Source organism: Saccostrea cucullata, unplaced genomic scaffold (assembly GCF_032062105.1).
Source record: "Saccostrea cucullata isolate Sc308-1 unplaced genomic scaffold, CSIRO_AGI_Scuc_v1 ctg565, whole genome shotgun sequence".
Lineage (NCBI taxonomy): Eukaryota > Metazoa > Mollusca > Bivalvia > Ostreida > Ostreidae > Saccostrea > Saccostrea cuccullata.
In genome coordinates, this window is record NW_026923523.1 from 143,999 (window position 1) to 164,643 (window position 20,645).

A 20,645-nucleotide genomic window follows, 5' to 3' on the forward strand; every position below is an offset into this window, starting at 1 on the left:
TGAAGATTGAAGTTCTTTGCCTATGAAATATTGTACATACGCGAAAGAGAACAAAACGAGTCATTTTTTCACACTATAACACTATTTTTCGATGTGAGTGGGTCTTCTTTCCATTTTTTTGAAAGTTAATCCTCAAAGTTTGCATACAAACATACATATTTTAGTTTCCAAAATTGTGGAGCAAAGATCCACTTTACCTTAAAAATAGACTTTCATGACATAACTTTCGTATCTTTTCGAGAATTACTTGAAATCCACTAAGTCAATGGTCATATCACAAACATGATTTAAATGTCACTATTATCAGGACTTGTATAGGTAGTGGTTAACGTGTTAGTCTCAATAGAGATAGCAACTCAGGATTTTTATTGCCAGGGTTCGAGCCCAACAGAAACCACATATTTTTTTATAAAATAAATTTTAGCGAAAAATTTTCCTCAAAACTTTTTGTTTATCATGATTTCATAAAATATAACCATGACACCTTTACTCTAAATAGTAAATTCACAATTTGAATATGTTTTAATATATCTGAAGCTTATGGTTTTTCTGCACCCTAAGTTCGCCCATCTCCTTTGTAAATAATTATTTTAAGGATATCCGATCCTCAGCCAGGGAGCATAACTCCAAAAATTAACATTTAAATTGAAATGCATCAAAATTAAGCTTGAAAGTGAAATTTTTTCATGCAACAATTTTCATTTTATTCATCTTTGTAAGATTCAAGGTCTTTGGAAGTCTTAGAAAAGGAACCTTCCGTTCTGGTCAATGATGTGAATATAATTATTTTGACAGTCTGATGTCAAGATCTGACACTGACTGTCTGTTGTGATTCCCAATGGCTTGAATGGCTGTTTCTTCGTAGTAGAGCTATGGCCAGTGTATCTGAACCTGAGTTTACCAGCCTGATCGACTACAACTACAACACCTGCCCTATAGTCAGCCACACACATATCCAGGTTTCTGTTTTCACATATATATTTAGTGTAGCCAATTCCTGAATGCAGAGGTTTACCGTTTTCATCAAACTGGATTGTTTGCTTCTCTTTGGAGTTTGAGTAGCGAACAACTTTGTATTGTGTTTCATCCTCACTGTACATAGTAACCAGGAGCTCACCAGAGGAGGTGACACAGAGGTGTTCAGGTACCCAGCCCTTTAGTCTGATTATCTCCTCTATCTGCCCACTACTTACTTTATTCACAGTCCTTTTGGTCCTCTCAGAGTAAACTAGGTCCCCATCTCCTGTCCATGTTAAAATTTGCCTGATTTTGTTTTGATGGTCTTTTTGTCCGAACCTTGAATGTTAAAGCATTTTAAATCACATGAGTTGCCACATATCCAAATTTCTTTTTCATTTGTACAGGTAACACCGCGGATGTTACAATACCCAATACTAATAGACGTAATGGCTTCTGGAACTTCCAATAGTTCTTTATCAGTAGCTGTGACCTCCTTTTTCTCCAGTATGAAGCCTTCTTCTCTTTTAATGGATAAAGATGATAAAGATCCAAATAACCGGTGATTCTTTTTTCTGTTTATATTTCCTGTATTAAAGGTTGGTAATGATATTTTAACTTTGGGAGGAAGTTTCCTGAATTCAGTGATCTTGGAGGAGTATTCTAAAGCCAGGGACACTTTATTTGATTCTTCAATTTCCTTTAGAGTGAGCAGTGTTTGGTCCATAAAAGACTGTACATTCTTGATTTCGTCAAGGTGCTGTTTTAGAATGCTCTTATGTTTGCCTTTCATCTCATCAATTTCATTTTTCATTTCCTCAACGATTCTTTCAATTTCTTTGTGCCATTCTTCTCCGTGTTGCGTCACTAGTGCTGTAAGATTCCCGTAATCCTCATCTAAACTGGTCATCTGAGTTTCTATGTCAACTGCTAATGATTCAAATGCTGGAAAAAGATAATTTACTATTTCATTTGCATCATTTCTAATGGATTCTTTCTTTGCAACATGTATTTCTGAAAGGACTAAGAGACCATACTTTTTGTGTTGAATGGAGGCCGAGCATAATGAACAAATAGGAATATTGCATTCTTTGCACTGCAACTCACATATTTTGGTAGGATGTTTTTTGTTGTTTGAAAGGAACCACTTTATGTTTGTCATAATCATCAGAAACATGTTTTCCCATACACGTAATGCATAAGTTAACATCACAGAAATCACAGTGCATCTGTACCACGGCGGTCTCACAAAGGTCACATCGGATAACATCCTGGGCACTGTGCTCTGGATCCATTGCTTCTGAAATTCTTCAAATTGAGAGATTGGAAATTAACTCTTATTGATATAAATCATTTACATATGATATAGATTTATCCACTGATTTAGTAACTCTCAACCATAATATGACAAATATCATAATTTAGATAATTTTTCGATAATATATAAACATTCAATTGCTTTTATATCAGTTGGCTATTTTTGTAAATGCAATTCTTGAAAAGATCTTATCTAACTTTTGCTTCTTCCCCCTTTAATGCTTTAAACGTTGATCCGCTATAGGGGCACATTCAGATTACCAGGGCCCAAATTTGAAGCACATTTTATCATGCGTTTCTATCAAATAATGCTGAATTGTGACACTATTCTTTCCAAACTTTATAATTTTTTAAATCATATTTGGTAAAGATCCATAGCTGCCTTACCTACGACATGGCCGACTCAAGTATTTAAAAGGAAATCACCTGTTTCTATTTATAGATACATGTACCTTTTCAATTCAAGATCAAACTACATGTATGTAATCATTTGAAGATCAGTATTATAATTTCATAGTTGCAAGTTTGTTACATGACAATCATTTTACTCGTTCAATACTCTTATTTTAAGCAAGATTTTTAGAAAATTTTAAAAATAAAACAAGCTAACAGCTATGACTGTGGGTCATTAAAATAGTTTAGGACTGTTTTTTTCCCGAGATACATACTTTCAAGGTGTAATGTATTATATATCTCTTAAATTATTTATACATGTAATATACAATAATAAAAGAAAACATAGGGAAAAATGCACAGAGAAAAAAAGAAAAAAAGAAAAAGAAACACACACTGTGAGACTGGAACTCACGATCATTATGTCTACAATCCTTTTACCTCTATGCCACGAAGTCATTGTAATCGGATGGATTACAGATTGTTGAATCTTAAATTTGTTTTTGAGAAAAACATTAATTACATATTTTCAACATTTTTCAATATGAAGACCACCTTTTAGCTAAATGTAATGAAGTGTAATCATATCCAATTCATTGAATTGATTGGAATATTTTCCTCGGAAAGTTATCTCTCTTATCAGAGGGATGATACATGATGATATTATGACTGAGATAAACAGGTAATGAAAACTAACCACTGCGCCAAGCGGGCGACTTTCTCTGATGAAAGTTTTGTGATGCGTCCTTCTTAAGACATGTACTTGACTTTGAAAGATGATTGGCAAATAAAAATCCAGAGAAAAATCGTTATAAACACTTTACTTTAAGAAACATGCAGGAACCTGAATAATTCTGATCAGAGAAGCTATTGCCTTTGACAACTTCTGATTTACAGAGTCTTTACTTACCTTATATTTGGTAGGCTATTAAGATTTTGTTGCAATTCTGCCTGTTTCCATCTTTTCTTTTATTTTCTTTTAGATTTCAAACTGTTAAATTGAAAATAGTAAGCTCTTTTATCACCTCAAACAGGTTAAAAATAAGTACGTTACACTTCCTAATCTACAGCTATTTTGAACTTAAAAGTTATCGCTCTTGATGAATGCAAAATATGTAAGGCGACCATATTCATCACATATTTGAAATTTGACAAAGTCAGGCGCTTTTCTACGAAGCATCTGATCTAATTGATTATAATAGAATATAATGATAATGCGTACAATAGCTTTAAATATCCACTTTGCTTAAATTCTGTTATAAATAAAAATAATTTTACGCAGACCAGGATTAGCTCTCATCACTTTTCAAAATATACACCATACATGTATAAGCAATACATATTCCATTTTCAAAGTTCAAACAAAATAGTCTATATCCTTGCGCTTTTGATGTTAATGACGAATATGCTTATCGTTATAGCGATATTCTTAACATTCTTTGTCCCTTTGCAGCTACAATGCTTCTAGAGAAATTCGTATTCTATATACATTGTAATTAATAAATTATTTTCTTTTAAGTTTGATGGTAAGGTTAAAAACTTAGCGATGATTTCATATTTTTAAGCATGTTTAAAATGGTATTAAACCAGTGAATCTAGTCTTCTGGATCACTTATTTCAAGGCTGGTGAAATCATATTTGACAAGAGGCTTTCTTCTTTTACTCGACAGTATTGTTAAAAAGCATTGTGATTTCACAAGATTTTTTATAAATAATTAATAAAATAAATGCATTCAAGTTGTTATATACGCATCATCACGTCGTTAATTAGATTTTTGTCGCCTGTTTAATTTTTCATGACATCACAGTTTAACTTCCAATACGGTCCACCACGAATGTGAACGCTGACATTCCTTAACATTCCTTAACATAACTGAGTGAGTTCACCAGAGCCTAAATCTCAAGTGAGCTTTTCTGATCAACTTTTGTCCGATATCTGCCGTTGTCGACATTGTTGATTATGTTGTCATTTGTTTTGTCGTTGCAAAGTTTTTAAAAGGTCATCTACACAACCACAGTGGAGCAGCTTTAACCAAACTTGACACAGAGTATCCTTGAGTAATAAAAAATTCAAATTTTCAAGAGCCACTTTCTATTCCGTAGGTCATGTAGAAAACGTTTGTCTGTCCGTCTGTAAACTTTTCACATTTTCGACTTCTTCTCAAGAACCACTGGGCCAATTTTGACCAAACTTGGTACAAAGCATCCTTGGGTAAAGGGGAATTTAAATTGTTAAAATGAAGGGACATATCCTCTCGCAAGGGGAGATAATCAAGAAAAGACAAAAATAGGGTGGGGTCATTAAAAAATCTTCTTCTCAAGAACCACTGGGCCAGTAAAGCTGAAACTTATGTGGAAGCATCCTGGGGTAGTGTAGATTCTAAATTGTTCAAATCATGACCCCAAGGGGAAGGGCGGGGCCACAATGGGGAATCAAAGTTTTATATAGAAATATATAGAAAAAATCTTTGAAAATCTTCTTCTCAAGAACCACTGGTCCAGAAAAGCTGAAACTTATATGGAAGCATCCTGGTATAGTGTAGATTCTAAATTGTTCAAATTATGACCCCCGGGGGAAGGGCGGGGCCACAATGGGGAATCAAAGTTTTACATAGAAATATATAGGAAAAATCTTTGAAAATCTTCTTCTCAAGAACCACTGGGCCAGAAAAGCTGAAACTTATGTGGAAGCATCCTGGTATAATGTAGATTCTAAATTGTTCAAATAATGACCCCCGGGGGATGGGTGGGGCCACAATGGGGAATCAAAGTTTTATATAGAAATATATAGGAAAAATCTTTGAAAATCTTCTTCTCAAGAACCACTGGGCCAGAAAAGCTGAAACTTATGTGGAAGCATCCTGGTATAGTGTAGATTCTAAATTGTTCAAATCATGACCCCCGGGGGAAGGGCGGGGCCACAATGGGGTATCAAAGTTTTACATAGAAATATATAGGAAAAATCTTTGAAAATCTTCTTCTCAAGAACCACTGGGCCAGAAAAGCTGAAACTTATGTGGAAGCATCCTGGTATAATGTAGATTCTAAATTGTTCAAATAATGACCCCCGGGGGATGGGTGGGGCCACAATGGGGAATCAAAGTTTTATATAGAAATATATAGGAAAAATCTTTGAAAATTTTCTTCTCAAGAACCACTGGGCCAGAAAAGCTGAAACTTATGTGGAAGCATCCTGGTATAGTGTAGATTCTAAATTGTTCAAATCATGACCCCCGGGGGAAGGGCGGGGCCACAATGGGGTATCAAAGTTTTACATAGAAATATATAGGAAAAATCTTTGAAAATCTTCTTCTCAAGAACCACTGGGCCAGAAAAGCTGAAACTTATGTGGAAGCATCCTGGTATAATGTAGATTCTAAATTGTTCAATTAATGACACCCGGGGGAAGGGCGGGGCCACAATGGGGAATCAAAGTTTTATATAGAAATATATAGGAAAAATCTTTGAAAATTTTCTTCTCAAGAACCACTGGGCCAGAAAAAGTGAAGCTTATGTGGAAGCATTCTGGGGTAGTGTAAATTCTAAATTGTAGGAATCATGGCCCCCAGGGGAAGGGCGGGGCCACAATGGGGAATCAAAGTTTTATATAGAAATATATAGGAAAAATCTTTGAAAATCTTCTTCTCAAGAACCACTGGTCCAGAAAAGCTGAAACTTATATGGAAGCATCCTGGTATAGTGTAGATTCTAAATTGTTCAAATCATGACCCCCGGGGGAAGGGCAGGGCCACAATGGGGAATCAAATTTTTACATAGAAATATATAGGAAAAATCTTTGAAAATCTTCTTCTCAAGAACCACTGGGCCAGAAAAGCTGCAACTTATGTGGAAGCATCCTGGTATAATGTAGATTCTAAATTGTTCAATTAATGACACCCGGGGGAAGGGCGGGGCCACAATGGGGAATCAAAGTTTTACATAGAAATATATAGGAAAAATCTTTGAAAATCTTCTTCTCAAGAACCACTGGGCCAGAAAAGCTGAAACTTATGTGGAAGCATCCTGGTATAATGTAGATTCTAAATTGTTCAATTAATGACACCCGGGGGAAGGGCGGGGCCACAATGGGGAATCAAAGTTTTATATAGAAATATATTTGAAAAATCTTTGAAAATTTTCTTCTCAAGAACCACTGGGCCAGAAAAGCTGAAACTTATGTGGAAGCATCCTGGAATAATGTAGATTCTAAAAGTTCAAATAAAGACCCACGGGGGAAGGGCGGGGCCACAATGGGGTATCAAAGTTTTACATAGAAATATATAGGAAAAATCTTTGAAAATCTTCTTCTCAAGAACCACTGGGCCAGAAAAGCTGAAACTTATGTGGAAGCATCCTGGTATAATGTAGATTCTAAATTGTTCAATTAATGACCCCCGGGGGAAGGGCGGGGCCACAATGGGGAATCAAAGTTTTATATAGAAATATATAGGAAAAATCTTTGAAAATTTTCTTCTCAAGAACCACTGGGCCAGAAAAAGTGAAGCTTATGTGGAAGCATTCTGGGGTAGTGTAAATTCTAAATTGTAGGAATCATGACCCCCGGGGGAAGGACGGGGCCATTATAGGGAATCAAAGTTTACATAGAAATATATAGGAAAAATCTTTGAAAATCTTCTTCTCAGGAACCACTGGGCCAAAAAAGCTGAAACATATGTGCCCATGGAAGGATCATGGGGTAGTGTAGATTTCAAAATGTCTAAATTATGATCAGTGGGGTAGGGTGGGGATGCATTATGTATAACAAGGGTGAAATCTGGTAAAGAACAGAATGGTCAAAGCTTCTCAGGTGAACGATGTGGCCCATGGGCCTCTTGTTCATAATCATTTACTACATGTACCCAGCATTACCCACAGTAATAATTCAGAAGTTTCACTCAGGTTTTCCAGTATACTGTACAATGAAACAAAGTTATAAAGGACATGCATATAATGAATTGATAATGACTTAGCTGATTTTTGTGAGAATATTTTTTTCAAACACCCCTCCTATGTTTTCCTATTAAATACTTATGATTACACATTCTAGCCCCATCACACCCTAAATGGTTGTAATTTTAATAATTGACATTTACACAGCCTGAGTATGTTCCCAATAATTATTATTAGTCACTACTTTTCTATTATAGAAAATTTTTTTATATATTTCCTATATATACCCATGTAAAAATTTGATTTCCCATAGTGGCCAAACCCTACCCTATGGGGGTTCATGACTGGGGCAATCTGAATCTACACTATACAAGCCAGCTTCCATTTCAATATTATTGATCTTAGCTTTGCTGTTCATGAAAAGAGTTTTGCTATTAATACTATGTAGAACACTGATCGCTTTCAGTGGCCCCCATACTTAAAGTTGTAATGTTTAGATCACATTTGCATTTGCACAATGTCTGAGAGCCTTCTAATAAGTCTAAACTTCCCCTGTTCAGTGGTTCTTCGTGATAATATTTTAAAAAGAACCATGCATTTTTATACGTGATAATATTTTAAAAAGAACCATGCATTTTTAAACGTTTTCTACATGACCTACGGAATAGAAAGTGGCTCTTGAAAATTTGAATTTTTTATTACTCAAGGATACTCTGTGTCAAGTTTGGTTAAAGCTGCTCCACTGTGGTTGTGTAGATGACCTTTTAAAAACTTTGCAACGACAAAACAAATGACAACATAATCAACAATGTCGACAACGGCAGATATCGGACAAAAGTTGATCAGAAAAGCTCACTTGAGATTTAGGCTCTGGTGAACTCACTCAGTTATGTTAAGGAATGTTAAGGAATGTCAGCGTTCACATTCGTGGTGGACCGTATTGGAAGTTAAACTGTGATGTCATGAAAAATTAAACAGGCGACAAAAATCTAATTAACGACGTGATGATGCGTATATAACAACTTGAATGCATTTATTTTATTAATTATTTATAAAAAATCTTGTGAAATCACAATGCTTTTTAACAATACTGTCGAGTAAAAGAAGAAAGCCTCTTGTCAAATATGATTTCACCAGCCTTGAAATAAGTGATCCAGAAGACTAGATTCACTGGTTTAATACCATTTTAAACATGCTTAAAAATATGAAATCATCGCTAAGTTTTTAACCTTACCATCAAACTTAAAAGAAAATAATTTATTAATTACAATGTATATAGAATACGAATTTCTCTAGAAGCATTGTAGCTGCAAAGGGACAAAGAATGTTAAGAATATCGCTATAACGATAAGCATATTCGTCATTAACATCAAAAGCGCAAGGATATAGACTATTTTGTTTGAACTTTGAAAATGGAATATGTATTGCTTATACATGTATGGTGTATATTTTGAAAAGTGATGAGAGCTAATCCTGGTCTGCGTAAAATTATTTTTATTTATAACAGAATTTAAGCAAAGTGGATATTTAAAGCTATTGTACGCATTATCATTATATTCTATTATAATCAATTAGATCAGATGCTTCGTAGAAAAGCGCCTGACTTTGTCAAATTTCAAATATGTGATGAATATGGTCGCCTTACATATTTTGCATTCATCAAGAGCGATAACTTTTAAGTTCAAAATAGCTGTAGATTAGGAAGTGTAACGTACTTATTTTTAACCTGTTTGAGGTGATAAAAGAGCTTACTATTTTCAATTTAACAGTTTGAAATCTAAAAGAAAATAAAAGAAAAGATGGAAACAGGCAGAATTGCAACAAAATCTTAATAGCCTACCAAATATAAGGTAAGTAAAGACTCTGTAAATCAGAAGTTGTCAAAGGCAATAGCTTCTCTGATCAGAATTATTCAGGTTCCTGCATGTTTCTTAAAGTAAAGTGTTTATAACGATTTTTCTCTGGATTTTTATTTGCCAATCATCTTTCAAAGTCAAGTACATGTCTTAAGAAGGACGCATCACAAAACTTTCATCAGAGAAAGTCGCCCGCTTGGCGCAGTGGTTAGTTTTCATTACCTGTTTATCTCAGTCATAATATCATCATGTATCATCCCTCTGATAAGAGAGATAACTTTCCGAGGAAAATATTCCAATCAATTCAATGAATTGGATATGATTACACTTCATTACATTTAGCTAAAAGGTGGTCTTCATATTGAAAAATGTTGAAAATATGTAATTAATGTTTTTCTCAAAAACAAATTTAAGATTCAACAATCTGTAATCCATCCGATTACAATGACTTCGTGGCATAGAGGTAAAAGGATTGTAGACATAATGATCGTGAGTTCCAGTCTCACAGTGTGTGTTTCTTTTTCTTTTTTTCTTTTTTTCTCTGTGCATTTTTCCCTATGTTTTCTTTTATTATTTTATAATACATGTATAAATAATGTAAGAGATATATAATACATTACACCTTGAAAGTATCTCGGGAAAAAAACAGTCCTAATTAAACTATTTTAATGACCCAAAGTCATAGCTGCTAGCTTGTTTTATTTTTAAATTTTTATAAAAAAAAAATTGTTTAGAATAGGAGTATTTAAAAACGAGTAAAATGATTGTCATGTAACAAACTTGCAACTATGAAATTATAATACTGATCTTCAAATGATTACATACATGTAGTTTGATCTTGAATTGAAAAGGTACATGTATCTATAAATAGAAACAGGTGATTTCCTTTTAAATACTTGAGTCGGCCATGTCGTAGGTAAGGCAGCTATGGATCTTTACCAAATATGATTTAAAAAATTATAAAGTTTGGAAAGAATAGTGTCACAATTCAGCATTATTTGATAGAAACGCATGATAAAATGTGCTTCAAATTTGGGCCCTGGTAATCTGAATGTGCCCCTATAGCGGATCAACGTTTAAAGCATTAAAGGGGGAAGAAGCAAAAGTTAGATAAGATCTTTTCAAGAATTGCATTTACAAAAATAGCCAACTGATATAAAAGCAATTGAATGTTTATATATTATCGAAAAATTATCTAAATTATGATATTTGTCATATTATGGTTGAGAGTTACTAAATCAGTGGATAAATCTATATCATATGTAAATGATTTATATCAATAAGAGTTAATTTCCAATCTCTCAATTTGAAGAATTTCAGAAGCAATGGATCCAGAGCACAGTGCCCAGGATGTTATCCGATGTGACCTTTGTGAGACCGCCGTGGTACAGATGCACTGTGATTTCTGTGCTGTTAACTTATGCATTACGTGTATGGGAAAACATGTTTCTGATGATTATGACAAACATAAAGTGGTTCCTTTCAAACAACAAAAAACATCCTACCAAAATATGTGAGTTGCAGTGCAAAGAATGCAATATTCCTATTTGTTCATTATGCTCGGCCTCCATTCAACACAAAAAGTATGGTCTCTTAGTCCTTTCAGAAATACATGTTGCAAAGAAAGAATCCATTAGAAATGATGCAAATGAAATAGTAAATTATCTTTTTCCAGCATTTGAATCATTAGCAGTTGACATAGAAACTCAGATGACCAGTTTAGATGAGGATTACGGGAATCTTACAGCACTAGTGACGCAACACGGAGAAGAATGGCACAAAGAAATTGAAAGAATCGTTGAGGAAATGAAAAATGAAATTGATGAGATGAAAGGCAAACATAAGAGCATTCTAAAACAGCACCTTGACGAAATCAAGAATGTACAGTCTTTTATGGACCAAACACTGCTCACTCTAAAGGAAATTGAAGAATCAAATAAAGTGTCCCTGGCTTTAGAATACTCCTCCAAGATCACTGAATTCAGGAAACTTCCTCCCAAAGTTAAAATATCATTACCAACCTTTAATACAGGAAATATAAACAGAAAAAAGAATCACCGGTTATTTGGATCTTTATCATCTTTATCCATTAAAAGAGAAGAAGGCTTCATACTGGAGAAAAAGGAGGTCACAGCTACTGATAAAGAACTATTGGAAGTTCCAGAAGCCATTACGTCTATTAGTATTGGGTATTGTAACATCCGCGGTGTTACCTGTACAAATGAAAAAGAAATTTGGATATGTGGCAACTCATGTGATTTAAAATGCTTTAACATTCAAGGTTCGGACAAAAAGACCATCAAAACAAAATCAGGCAAATTTTAACATGGACAGGAGATGGGGACCTAGTTTACTCTGAGAGGACCAAAAGGACTGTGAATAAAGTAAGTAGTGGGCAGATAGAGGAGATAATCAGACTAAAGGGCTGGGTACCTGAACACCTCTGTGTCACCTCCTCTGGTGAGCTCCTGGTTACTATGTACAGTGAGGATGAAACACAATACAAAGTTGTTCGCTACTCAAACTCCAAAGAGAAGCAAACAATCCAGTTTGATGAAAACGGTAAACCTCTGTATTCAGGAATTGGCTACACTAAATATATATGTGAAAACAGAAACCTGGATATGTGTGTGGCTGACTATAGGGCAGGTGTTGTAGTTGTAGTCGATCAGGCTGGTAAACTCAGGTTCAGATACACTGGCCATAGCTCTACTACGAAGAAACAGCCATTCAAGCCATTGGGAATCACAACAGACAGTCAGTGTCAGATCTTGACATCAGACTGTCAAAATAATTATATTCACATCATTGACCAGAACGGAAGGTTCCTCTGTTATATACATAACTGTGATTTAAATTCCCCTACCGTTTTGTGTGTTGACAAAAATGATAATCTCTTTGTCACTACGTTAGGCTCTGGAAATGTCATAAAGATCAAATATCTCAGATAGTTACATACATATAGTAGTGTACTGTGTGCATAGTTATTTCTATTTAACGTAGAACCTACGTCGTATGACATCATAACTAGTGAATGTGTTTAGTCTGTGCTAGATCCATTATGATGTCATAATTGATTCAATGTCACTTTTTCCCGTACTTTACAGCTTTAATAGAAATGGAAGAAAATATATTCACTGAATTCAATTTAAAATTATGCCGAGATAATCTTAATTTGTTATAATTTTCTTATAATGCTTAATGAAATATATTTCTTGAATTAGAGAATCCTTTCAATTAATAGATCTTGATCTTCCTTAAGTTAACAAATCCAAGACTAACTTGTGTAATAAAATAATAATGTATACAACTTTCTGTAATAATGTAAATGGTATGTACATGTAACTATTTTGAAGGAATACACAACTAAATAGTTGTAATATGTTGATGAAATGTGTCCAAGTCAAAGATGTACGTGTTGTAGATCGTGTGTCCATTTTGTGATATCTATCATGAAATCATGTGCATTCCTCTTCATAATTATTTGTTACTTATTCATATTCTTGGAGTTTGATTACAATTGATTACAAATTTACAAGTTTTCTATTGTATATGTTCTTTCTAAATTAAAAGTACAATTTTTGATAAACATTTTTAATCTAAAAGTAACCCCAAACAGTCATTTAATAATTAAATCCAGTGTAAGTGCAAAAAGGTCAAGAATATTAGGATCGGTAAATTACCTATCTCTCGTTAGTTAGAGGGGAAAGGTATAATTTTTTATTACTTTTTGTGATCATTTGGGTATGTTCTTTATCATATTAAAAATTGAAAACATTGTGACAAAGACTTCTGAGAAATATTTACAAATGTAGGGTGGAAAATTGACTGAAAATAAATAGAGTTCATTTGCCTATAGTTTTTAAAAAGAGGACTTATCTTTTATGTCAATTGAATAAAAAAGAATTTATTCTTGGGAAATATTGTTTGATACTGTTTAACTAATAAACAATAAAACAACGATGTTTAAAGAAGTAATTTTTTGATTTTTTGTCTTCTTTGCATAACAAGTACCCCTGAAAATGACTGAAATTTTGAACTCGTAATATGTAATTATCATTCCATGTTTAACTGCCTGCACTACATTTAATAACAAGGAAACATGTCATGTGCTTTTGACTGATTGATAAGCAGGTGCTAATTTATCATTATGAAAAGTTTGAAAATCTTGTGACAAAGACTTCTCCGACATAGGTTCTACCTTAAGCTTCTAGTGTTTTTTAACATTTCAATATTTAGACATTTTTTGGAAGGGGTTTTTTTTGAAATAATTTTTTATTAGATGTTGCGATTTCATATGAGTGTAAATCCTCGAGACTTGACAAACAAACAAATCAAATAGATGTGTATTTCAATTAAACAAAGAATACTTATTTCATAGCATCTTACCAACTGAAATAAACATGTTCCCTGAATTGGTTTCAAATGTTTGAATTTATTAGTGTGTATGTATCTATTTAATGGATTACAGAGAATTTGTTGATATTTTTCATGAATGCACTGGCTTTCCACAAACATATATTGTAGTAAAATGTATGAAAAGGTCAAATTTTGCATAAATTAGCTCAGGGAGTTGGATTTTGGTTCCCTACACAGTTTATGTTTTTAAATGTATTATTGGTGTCGTGGAGGGAGTTCTACTATATAGAATGTCTGCTATAAAGTACAATCCCAAACTTAAGGGGAAATCTCGCATGAAACCTCCTTTTCTGTCTGAAGGATTTCTCCTCATTTACCAATGATTCAGTTACAAACATCAGCTATGAAACTATGAACAAATGTTTAAACAAGGTTTTGAAGGTAAGTTATTGACAAACAAAGAAAAATGAGCTAGTCAGAAAACACAATCTTTCATTAAGTTAAATGCGATTATTTTAGCTAGCTGATTTGCCAAGATTTACAAGGTACTCCAATTTTAGGATGCTTTGTACATTTATTTTAAAAAAAATATTTGTTTTATTCTAAGTAGATATAGTTAAAAATCCGTACACCCGATAGCTTGTATGGAATTATTTTAAGAAACCAGTTTTACTAATGAAAAGAATAAAAATGTAGTGCTTCTTAAAATAAGTAGTTGAATACTTATGTCTAGTAGTTACTGATACTAGAGGCCCATGAGGCACTATGCTTACCGGAGTAAATGTTACCCTTCTTATTTGTAAGCAGTTCTTTCATATACTTTTGACGATTAATTGATTGATAAATTGATTGATTGTTTATTGTTTAACGTCCCTCTCAAGAATTTTTCACTCATATGGAGGTGCCACCACTTGTCGATGGAGAGCTGCAAATTTTGTCCTATACTCGGCACTCAGGGCCATAAAGCAGGGAGGGATCTTTTTCGTGACAGCACCTACTGCGACAAGGGACCTAGATTTATACATTCTTATCCGAAGGGCCGGTCTCCATGTCCTACAGTGGGATTCGAACTCATGACATAAGGATTGACTCATTACTTCGCAACTCTAGAGCAGACGCTCTAACCACTTCGCCACACGGGCGACTGCTTTTCATGAGGAACAGCAAAGACATCGTTTTTCATAAAAATACATCCTCAGATACCATAGACTCAAGTTTGTTCAATATGATGTTCCATATAAAAACACGGGTTATTGATAATGACATTGCTGTTCTTTATTAGAAGATTTTTCAAACATCCCTCCTATGCCTTCCTATGAAATACTTTTCATCCCATGTCAGCCCAATCATACCTTACATATGGTTGTAAATTCATAAATTAAATTACATTCAATAAAAGTATTTTAAAATTTAAAGGTGGGGACACTTTTTTACGTTTAAAAGTATGGTGTAATGCACCCATTCTCAATATAAGGGCACAAATGCCTCTCTGAATTTTTAAAAAATGAAGTTCAAGATAACAATTTTTCTATCAGTTACCTTTGAAAGAAAGTATCTGAAGATTTTGTGTCCAGATTTTTTTTCATCAAACTATAATACATGGAATAATGACAAGACGATAAAGTAGAGGGTGATTTTATTCAGAAATGTAGCTTGAAATGTACGTTACTCTTTTTTCAATGTCTAAAAAGATATGTCAAAAAAAGGTAGTCATTAAAATCACAATTGGAATATCTTATCTTAACACCAGAACATCCTACCAACTCTGTCAGGAACATATTTCCTCGGCATACGAACGTGCGTTTGATTTTTCCTTTCAAAAAACAAAGGTTACTTTTTGATCCCGATGTACAAAAACATTTTTTAAATATATGCTTTGAATTCTTCTCTCTGTTTTGTTTACAGCGATCAGTTTGGAATCTTGTCATTTTTCTATAGATACTCGAACCTAACATGTACATGTAGTAAAATTCTATTTTGTAGTTACTGTCTTTTTTAACATATATCCATGCCGATTTAGAAAACTACATGAATGTAACGTACATTTCAAGATATATTTCTGTTTAATAAAAAACTTAAAATTCATCTAAAAATTCATAGTTTTGTTTCAGTTTATTCCAATAAAAGATTCTCTTTGTAATCACATTGCGTTATATGTCACAATCACCACTATAAAGACACGATTGCCTCAGAATTTGAGTAGGTAACGTACATTTCAAGCTTGTTATAATATGTAAATTAGTAATAAGAAAATATTGAAAAAAATAGCAAAAAAATAGCAATTATTGACATAAAAATCATTTCAATGAGGCGTTTTAAGGCAGTAATATAAGATATCGTAATGTAACAAACGAGGTTATTTGTCATCAACTACATGAATGTCACGTCACTTCGGTAACGTTCATTTCATATATTATTGGGGAGTTCCATCCATCTCAGTTCATTACCATTCTTTTGTGCTGTTTCGCTGAAATTGACACCGGTCATAGCCTAGTTACTTCTACCTTTGTGCAAGGGTACAGACAAAAAAAAATATGAGTCATACGTATTTTGCTATGATTTAACAAATGCTCGTGTTTGGCCATTGAAACTAAACATAAATATATTCCGAATATATCCACCGACAGTCTTGTTAACCCAAAAATGCAATGATTCAAACAAAACTGAGTATTGTGTGCCTTTCAGTTTTTGGAATGTAGGTGACTGTCTTGTGTTCTGGGTTTATTTGTTTTGTTTCTTTTTTTTTTTTTTTTTTTTTTTTTACCAATTATAAGCATATGCATACCTTGTTTTCAATTATCAACAACAATTAAATTAATATTGACGAAAAGTCGCATTTTAAAAATTAAACTGCAGAAAGGTTGCCAAAGATGAATGCAAGACTGTGACTTAGAAATAAATTTTCTAGCATGTGGTAACAGTCAAAAACATTTACGAGTATTGGGGGTGCATTTAGATGGATTTATGTGGCCAGTTGTCACGATTGTAACGATAATTTTTTTTCGCTCGTGTAAACGCAATTCAATGACTAAATAAAAAAAATATCAGTTAGAAATACATAAAATGTATGTTACCATACGTAACGTACATTTCAAATCTAAAAATTAATTCTCTTCTACAAGCGTACGTTAGACACGCAACATATTGATACTATTTGAACTTGCATATCAAAAGAAATGCATCATACAGGTTTCGTATTCAGAAATATATACCAGGTATCAAAATTATATTACATATAATTGACCTTAATATATTTTTTTCCTCAGCAGTAACGTTTCTTTTCATTAATTTTGGGATTTAGCCGACCTCCAACCTTTGAAACTTTCCTTTGTGTACACATTCGAGTGTGTGAAAGTATGAGAATGCATGAAAATTCGTGCGAGATTCACTTAATTCGAATTTCATGGTAACGTACATTTCAGTCACGTACATTTCAAATGATCACTTTTCATGTAAAAAATAATTTTTGATTGTGTTAAGCAAAACGTCTTTGCCAGTTTACAGGATAAAAGGGGTTGCTTATTCAGAGTCGTCTCATATTTTCTACTTAATATATATTCTAAAAGGAAGAATATAGGTAACGTACATTTCTTTCTTATCTCTACGATTGAAAATGTCTTTCATTCCGTAAACATATTTATAAAAGTTGCTCAAATTGTTCAATTTCATGTTACATTATCTAAGTAGGAGTAATTAATCCTTTGAAATTTCAAATTTAGCCCATCAATAAATAAAGGAGAACAAAACTATCAGGTGTATAATCTTTGTGTTTGCTTGAAATGTGGTTGAAATAGAATTAAGCGACAGGGACATTACACAATAAAAATTATTTATTATCACAAAGAAAATGTATTTATTGTTATGAAAAGAAATATATATTATACAAGGTTTAACTTATCAGAAAATTTTTACTTGAGAATCAAAATTATATATTACACAGAGGGGATTCAGAGTAATATTTGCCTCGGCGACAGTAACGTACATTTCAAATAGGCTACTATATTTGAATTTGGAACTCCTTAAATACCCTTTCAGATCGATAATTATATGAATTCTTATTCATTGTTATATGACTATTTATAATGTTGATTTAAAAATTACATCAGTGGTATTTCTTTTAAATGAAAATGAGGCGACATTATTTGAGCCCTTATATTGAGAATGGGTGAAATTTGGTCTAATAGAGGGTGTGATTTCAACAACAGCGCTAACTGTATAACATGTGCCAATTTATATTAATAAAGATATGTGTAGCGTAGCATAGAATATGTTAGATTTGCTTGAACCCTGACTCCTTGGGATAACAATCTGGAGAAAAATAAGATGTTTAATCTCACTGATGACTATAAGTATAGTCACATGACACAGAAGTTTCTTTTATATGAATCTAATTGTGTTTTTTTTTTTTCTATAATTATTCTGAGGCTAAGGTTATAACAATGAATCACCTGTTTAGTCCCCGGTATGATATCTATCTATGATAATATTTGTGAGTCCACAGTAAGTTCGTGATTTTTATATAACTGAGCATAAGAAATTTATTACAGAAAATAATCATTGGATAGAGCAAAACGTTTCGATGAAATTGAATTTTTAAATGTCCTTAAAACGTAAAAATCAGAAGGTATTCATGAATTTGAGAAACCATTTAAGAGGAATAGGAATTAAACTCCATATTTCTATCAATAAGACTACTTTTTTGTTTGAAATCTATTGATAATATTCATATTGAAATTTCAGAAAAAGATACGAAGAAGTAACGATATTAATTAACTAAATTTTTTTAAAGTTTTAGTTGTTTAAAATAAGCATAAATTAAATGTTAAATGGCAAATGTTGGATTCAGTTTCTAATTAAACAGAAAAGGATTGACTTTGTCAAAAAGCAAATATTTAATTACTTTGGTCAACTTAGACAAAGAAATACGGAATTTTGCACCTATCAAGAGCGATAACTCTAAAGTTCAAGATAGCAGCTGTAGACCACGAAGTGTAACCTACTTATCTACACCCTTGTCATGTGATAAGAGACGCCATTTTAAAAAAAACCACAATTCTTAATTTAATTTTACAGTTTGAGATGAGAGAAACAGACAAAATTACAACATGATCTACATCGGAGACCGAATTTAAGGTAAGTAAAAGAGTATTAAAGGCAATAATTTCTTTTGTCGGAATATTTCATGCCCCTTTATGTGGCTTCAAGTGAAGTCTTTATAACGATTTATCTCTGGATTTAAATTATCTGCCCATCATCTTTTTAAAAAGCCAACAACATATTTTGTTTCTAAAGAGAAAGGACGCATCTCGAAAATTTTCTTGGGGAACATCTGAACCCTGTGTATATGTTAATTTAGATATCTGAAGGTTTCATCAAAGGTCAACATATCCAAAATCCATTTTTAGACGGAGGCTTAGCCTCCGCTCTATTGGTACCGCTCATCTGAGGCGGAAAAGAATTTGCGATCGCCATCTAGCGGCAAATCACGTTAACTTTGATTAGCCTGGTCCCCAGGCTCATACTTTCCAAGGCAGGAGTACACGAAGCAAAACAGGGACAGGGAACCAGGCTAAATTTTGATAAACTGGCCTGCCTGTCTGATATCAGATATGCACTGTATACAGACAGGTGATCAGTGATGTATAGAGTCTGCTGCTGACACGCTCATTGGCTGATAAAAATTCTCGCTGACACAGAATTTAAATTGTCGGGGAAACCAAAACAGATCACCGAGTGCAGTTCTCTGCATCTGATTTTGATGCAATTAATCTAATTCGGTCACAATATTTTCCAAAAACAATACATAATTCTTTTTTTTCCTCATGAACCTATAATTACCTGACCTCGCCTGAGGGCTTTTAAATTAGTTTACGAAGGTCCTATCACATTAATACCCTACATTACCTAGGTAAAAGAAATCTGCATCATTGTTTAATTGAAACTGACATATTTTAAATGTTCTGACTCAGCAGAGAGCTGCGTCTTATCTGTTTATAGCACAGGTACAGAATCTCTGCTGCATCTATTTTTAGAATTCCTTATCACATATTTTAGAAGATTTTGCAAACTATTTAGATGGGACAAACTGACCCACATGTTTCTATGTTTACATGACCAAAACAATGGCTTGAATCTTACTTTGTGGTGTAAATTAATTAAGTAATATTATGGCTAATCTGTGCAAAAAAAGGATGCATTAAAACACTGTTGTCATGGAATCTGCAATAGTGACTCAAAGTATGCCCACAAAAAATATATGCAAGGAGTTAAATTTATTAGGTTTCCCAAACCTTGGAAAGATATTGAAAAAGTGTCAAAGATGGGTGAATGCTTGTAAGCGGTTCATTGGTGGATCCAAAGGAGGGTAGGTTCCGGGGTTGGAAGCCCCCTTTATTTTTTGTCAAGTGGAGAGAGAGAGAGAAAGAGAGAGAAAAAATATTTTCCGAGAATAAATTAAAATACATGTATTTGTACGTCTAACTTATGTATTAAATAGATAGATTCTCACACATTAAGTTTCTTCCACTCACTATTCCCTTTTATATGAAAGAATATAGAGTATACAGTACAACCCTAGAACTCCCCTTTCAAAAATGGCTGGATCCACCTCTGAAACGGGAAGGATTTTCCACGAAATTGGGTATTATCCGTAAAATCACATATAATACTGGATATTAGGGTATCGTTGAATCCATGAGATCTAGTATTAAGGCGTTGTAATCACTTTATTAAACTTAAACAATGGGATTACACATTTTGCGGTACGTGTCAACTTTCACCTGGATGCAAATGTTTTCTTAAGGTATCACCAGTCAAGTAAGAATTTGGAAGTCAGGATTAATGCACACTGGAAAATAAAAGCTATAGAGCTTA

The 20,645-nt window shown here is 33.3% G+C and overlaps 3 protein-coding genes across 4 annotated transcripts in view; 2 read left to right on the forward strand and 1 right to left on the reverse strand.

Moving 5' to 3' along the window:
* LOC134264214 (E3 ubiquitin-protein ligase TRIM36-like) overlaps positions 1–20,645 on the forward strand; it is a 34,203-nt gene that overhangs the window by 8,328 nt on the left and 5,230 nt on the right. The window contains exon 1 of one of the 2 annotated variants that reach the window (XM_062746509.1): positions 18,837–18,905. The exons of the other annotated variant lie outside the window; for it this stretch is intronic. The gene's annotated coding sequence lies outside the window, so the exon portion shown is untranslated. Of the gene's footprint in view, positions 1–18,836; positions 18,906–20,645 lie in introns of those variants that run through there. 2 annotated transcript variants of the gene reach the window in all.
* On the reverse strand, positions 741–1,867 carry LOC134264210 (uncharacterized). The gene is made up of 2 exons (XM_062746506.1): positions 1,389–1,867; positions 741–1,296 (listed from the first exon to the last, which is right to left on the reverse strand). The coding sequence occupies exons 1-2, from the start codon at positions 1,865–1,867 to the stop codon at positions 741–743; spliced, it is 1,035 nt and encodes a 344-aa protein (XP_062602490.1).
* On the forward strand, positions 10,739–12,364 carry LOC134264211 (uncharacterized). Its single transcript, XM_062746507.1, has 3 exons — positions 10,739–10,811; positions 11,089–11,602; positions 11,695–12,364. The coding sequence occupies exons 1-3, from the start codon at positions 10,739–10,741 to the stop codon at positions 12,362–12,364; spliced, it is 1,257 nt and encodes a 418-aa protein (XP_062602491.1).

Bases quoted from the DNA above. Each gene is read 5' to 3' on its own strand.
- LOC134264211 (XM_062746507.1), top strand. From the start codon at position 10,739: ATGGATCCAGAGCACAGTGCCCAGGATGTTATCCGATGTGACCTTTGT. The intron at 10,812-11,088 runs GTGATTTCTGTG...ATCTTTTTCCAG, and splicing joins CGCCGTGGTACAGATGCACT to CATTTGAATCATTAGCAGTT. The intron at 11,603-11,694 runs GTATTGTAACAT...TTAACATTCAAG, and splicing joins ATTACGTCTATTAGTATTGG to GTTCGGACAAAAAGACCATC.
- LOC134264210 (XM_062746506.1), bottom strand. From the start codon at position 1,867: ATGACCAGTTTAGATGAGGATTACGGGAATCTTACAGCACTAGTGACG. The intron at 1,297-1,388 runs GTATTGTAACAT...TTAACATTCAAG, and splicing joins ATTACGTCTATTAGTATTGG to GTTCGGACAAAAAGACCATC.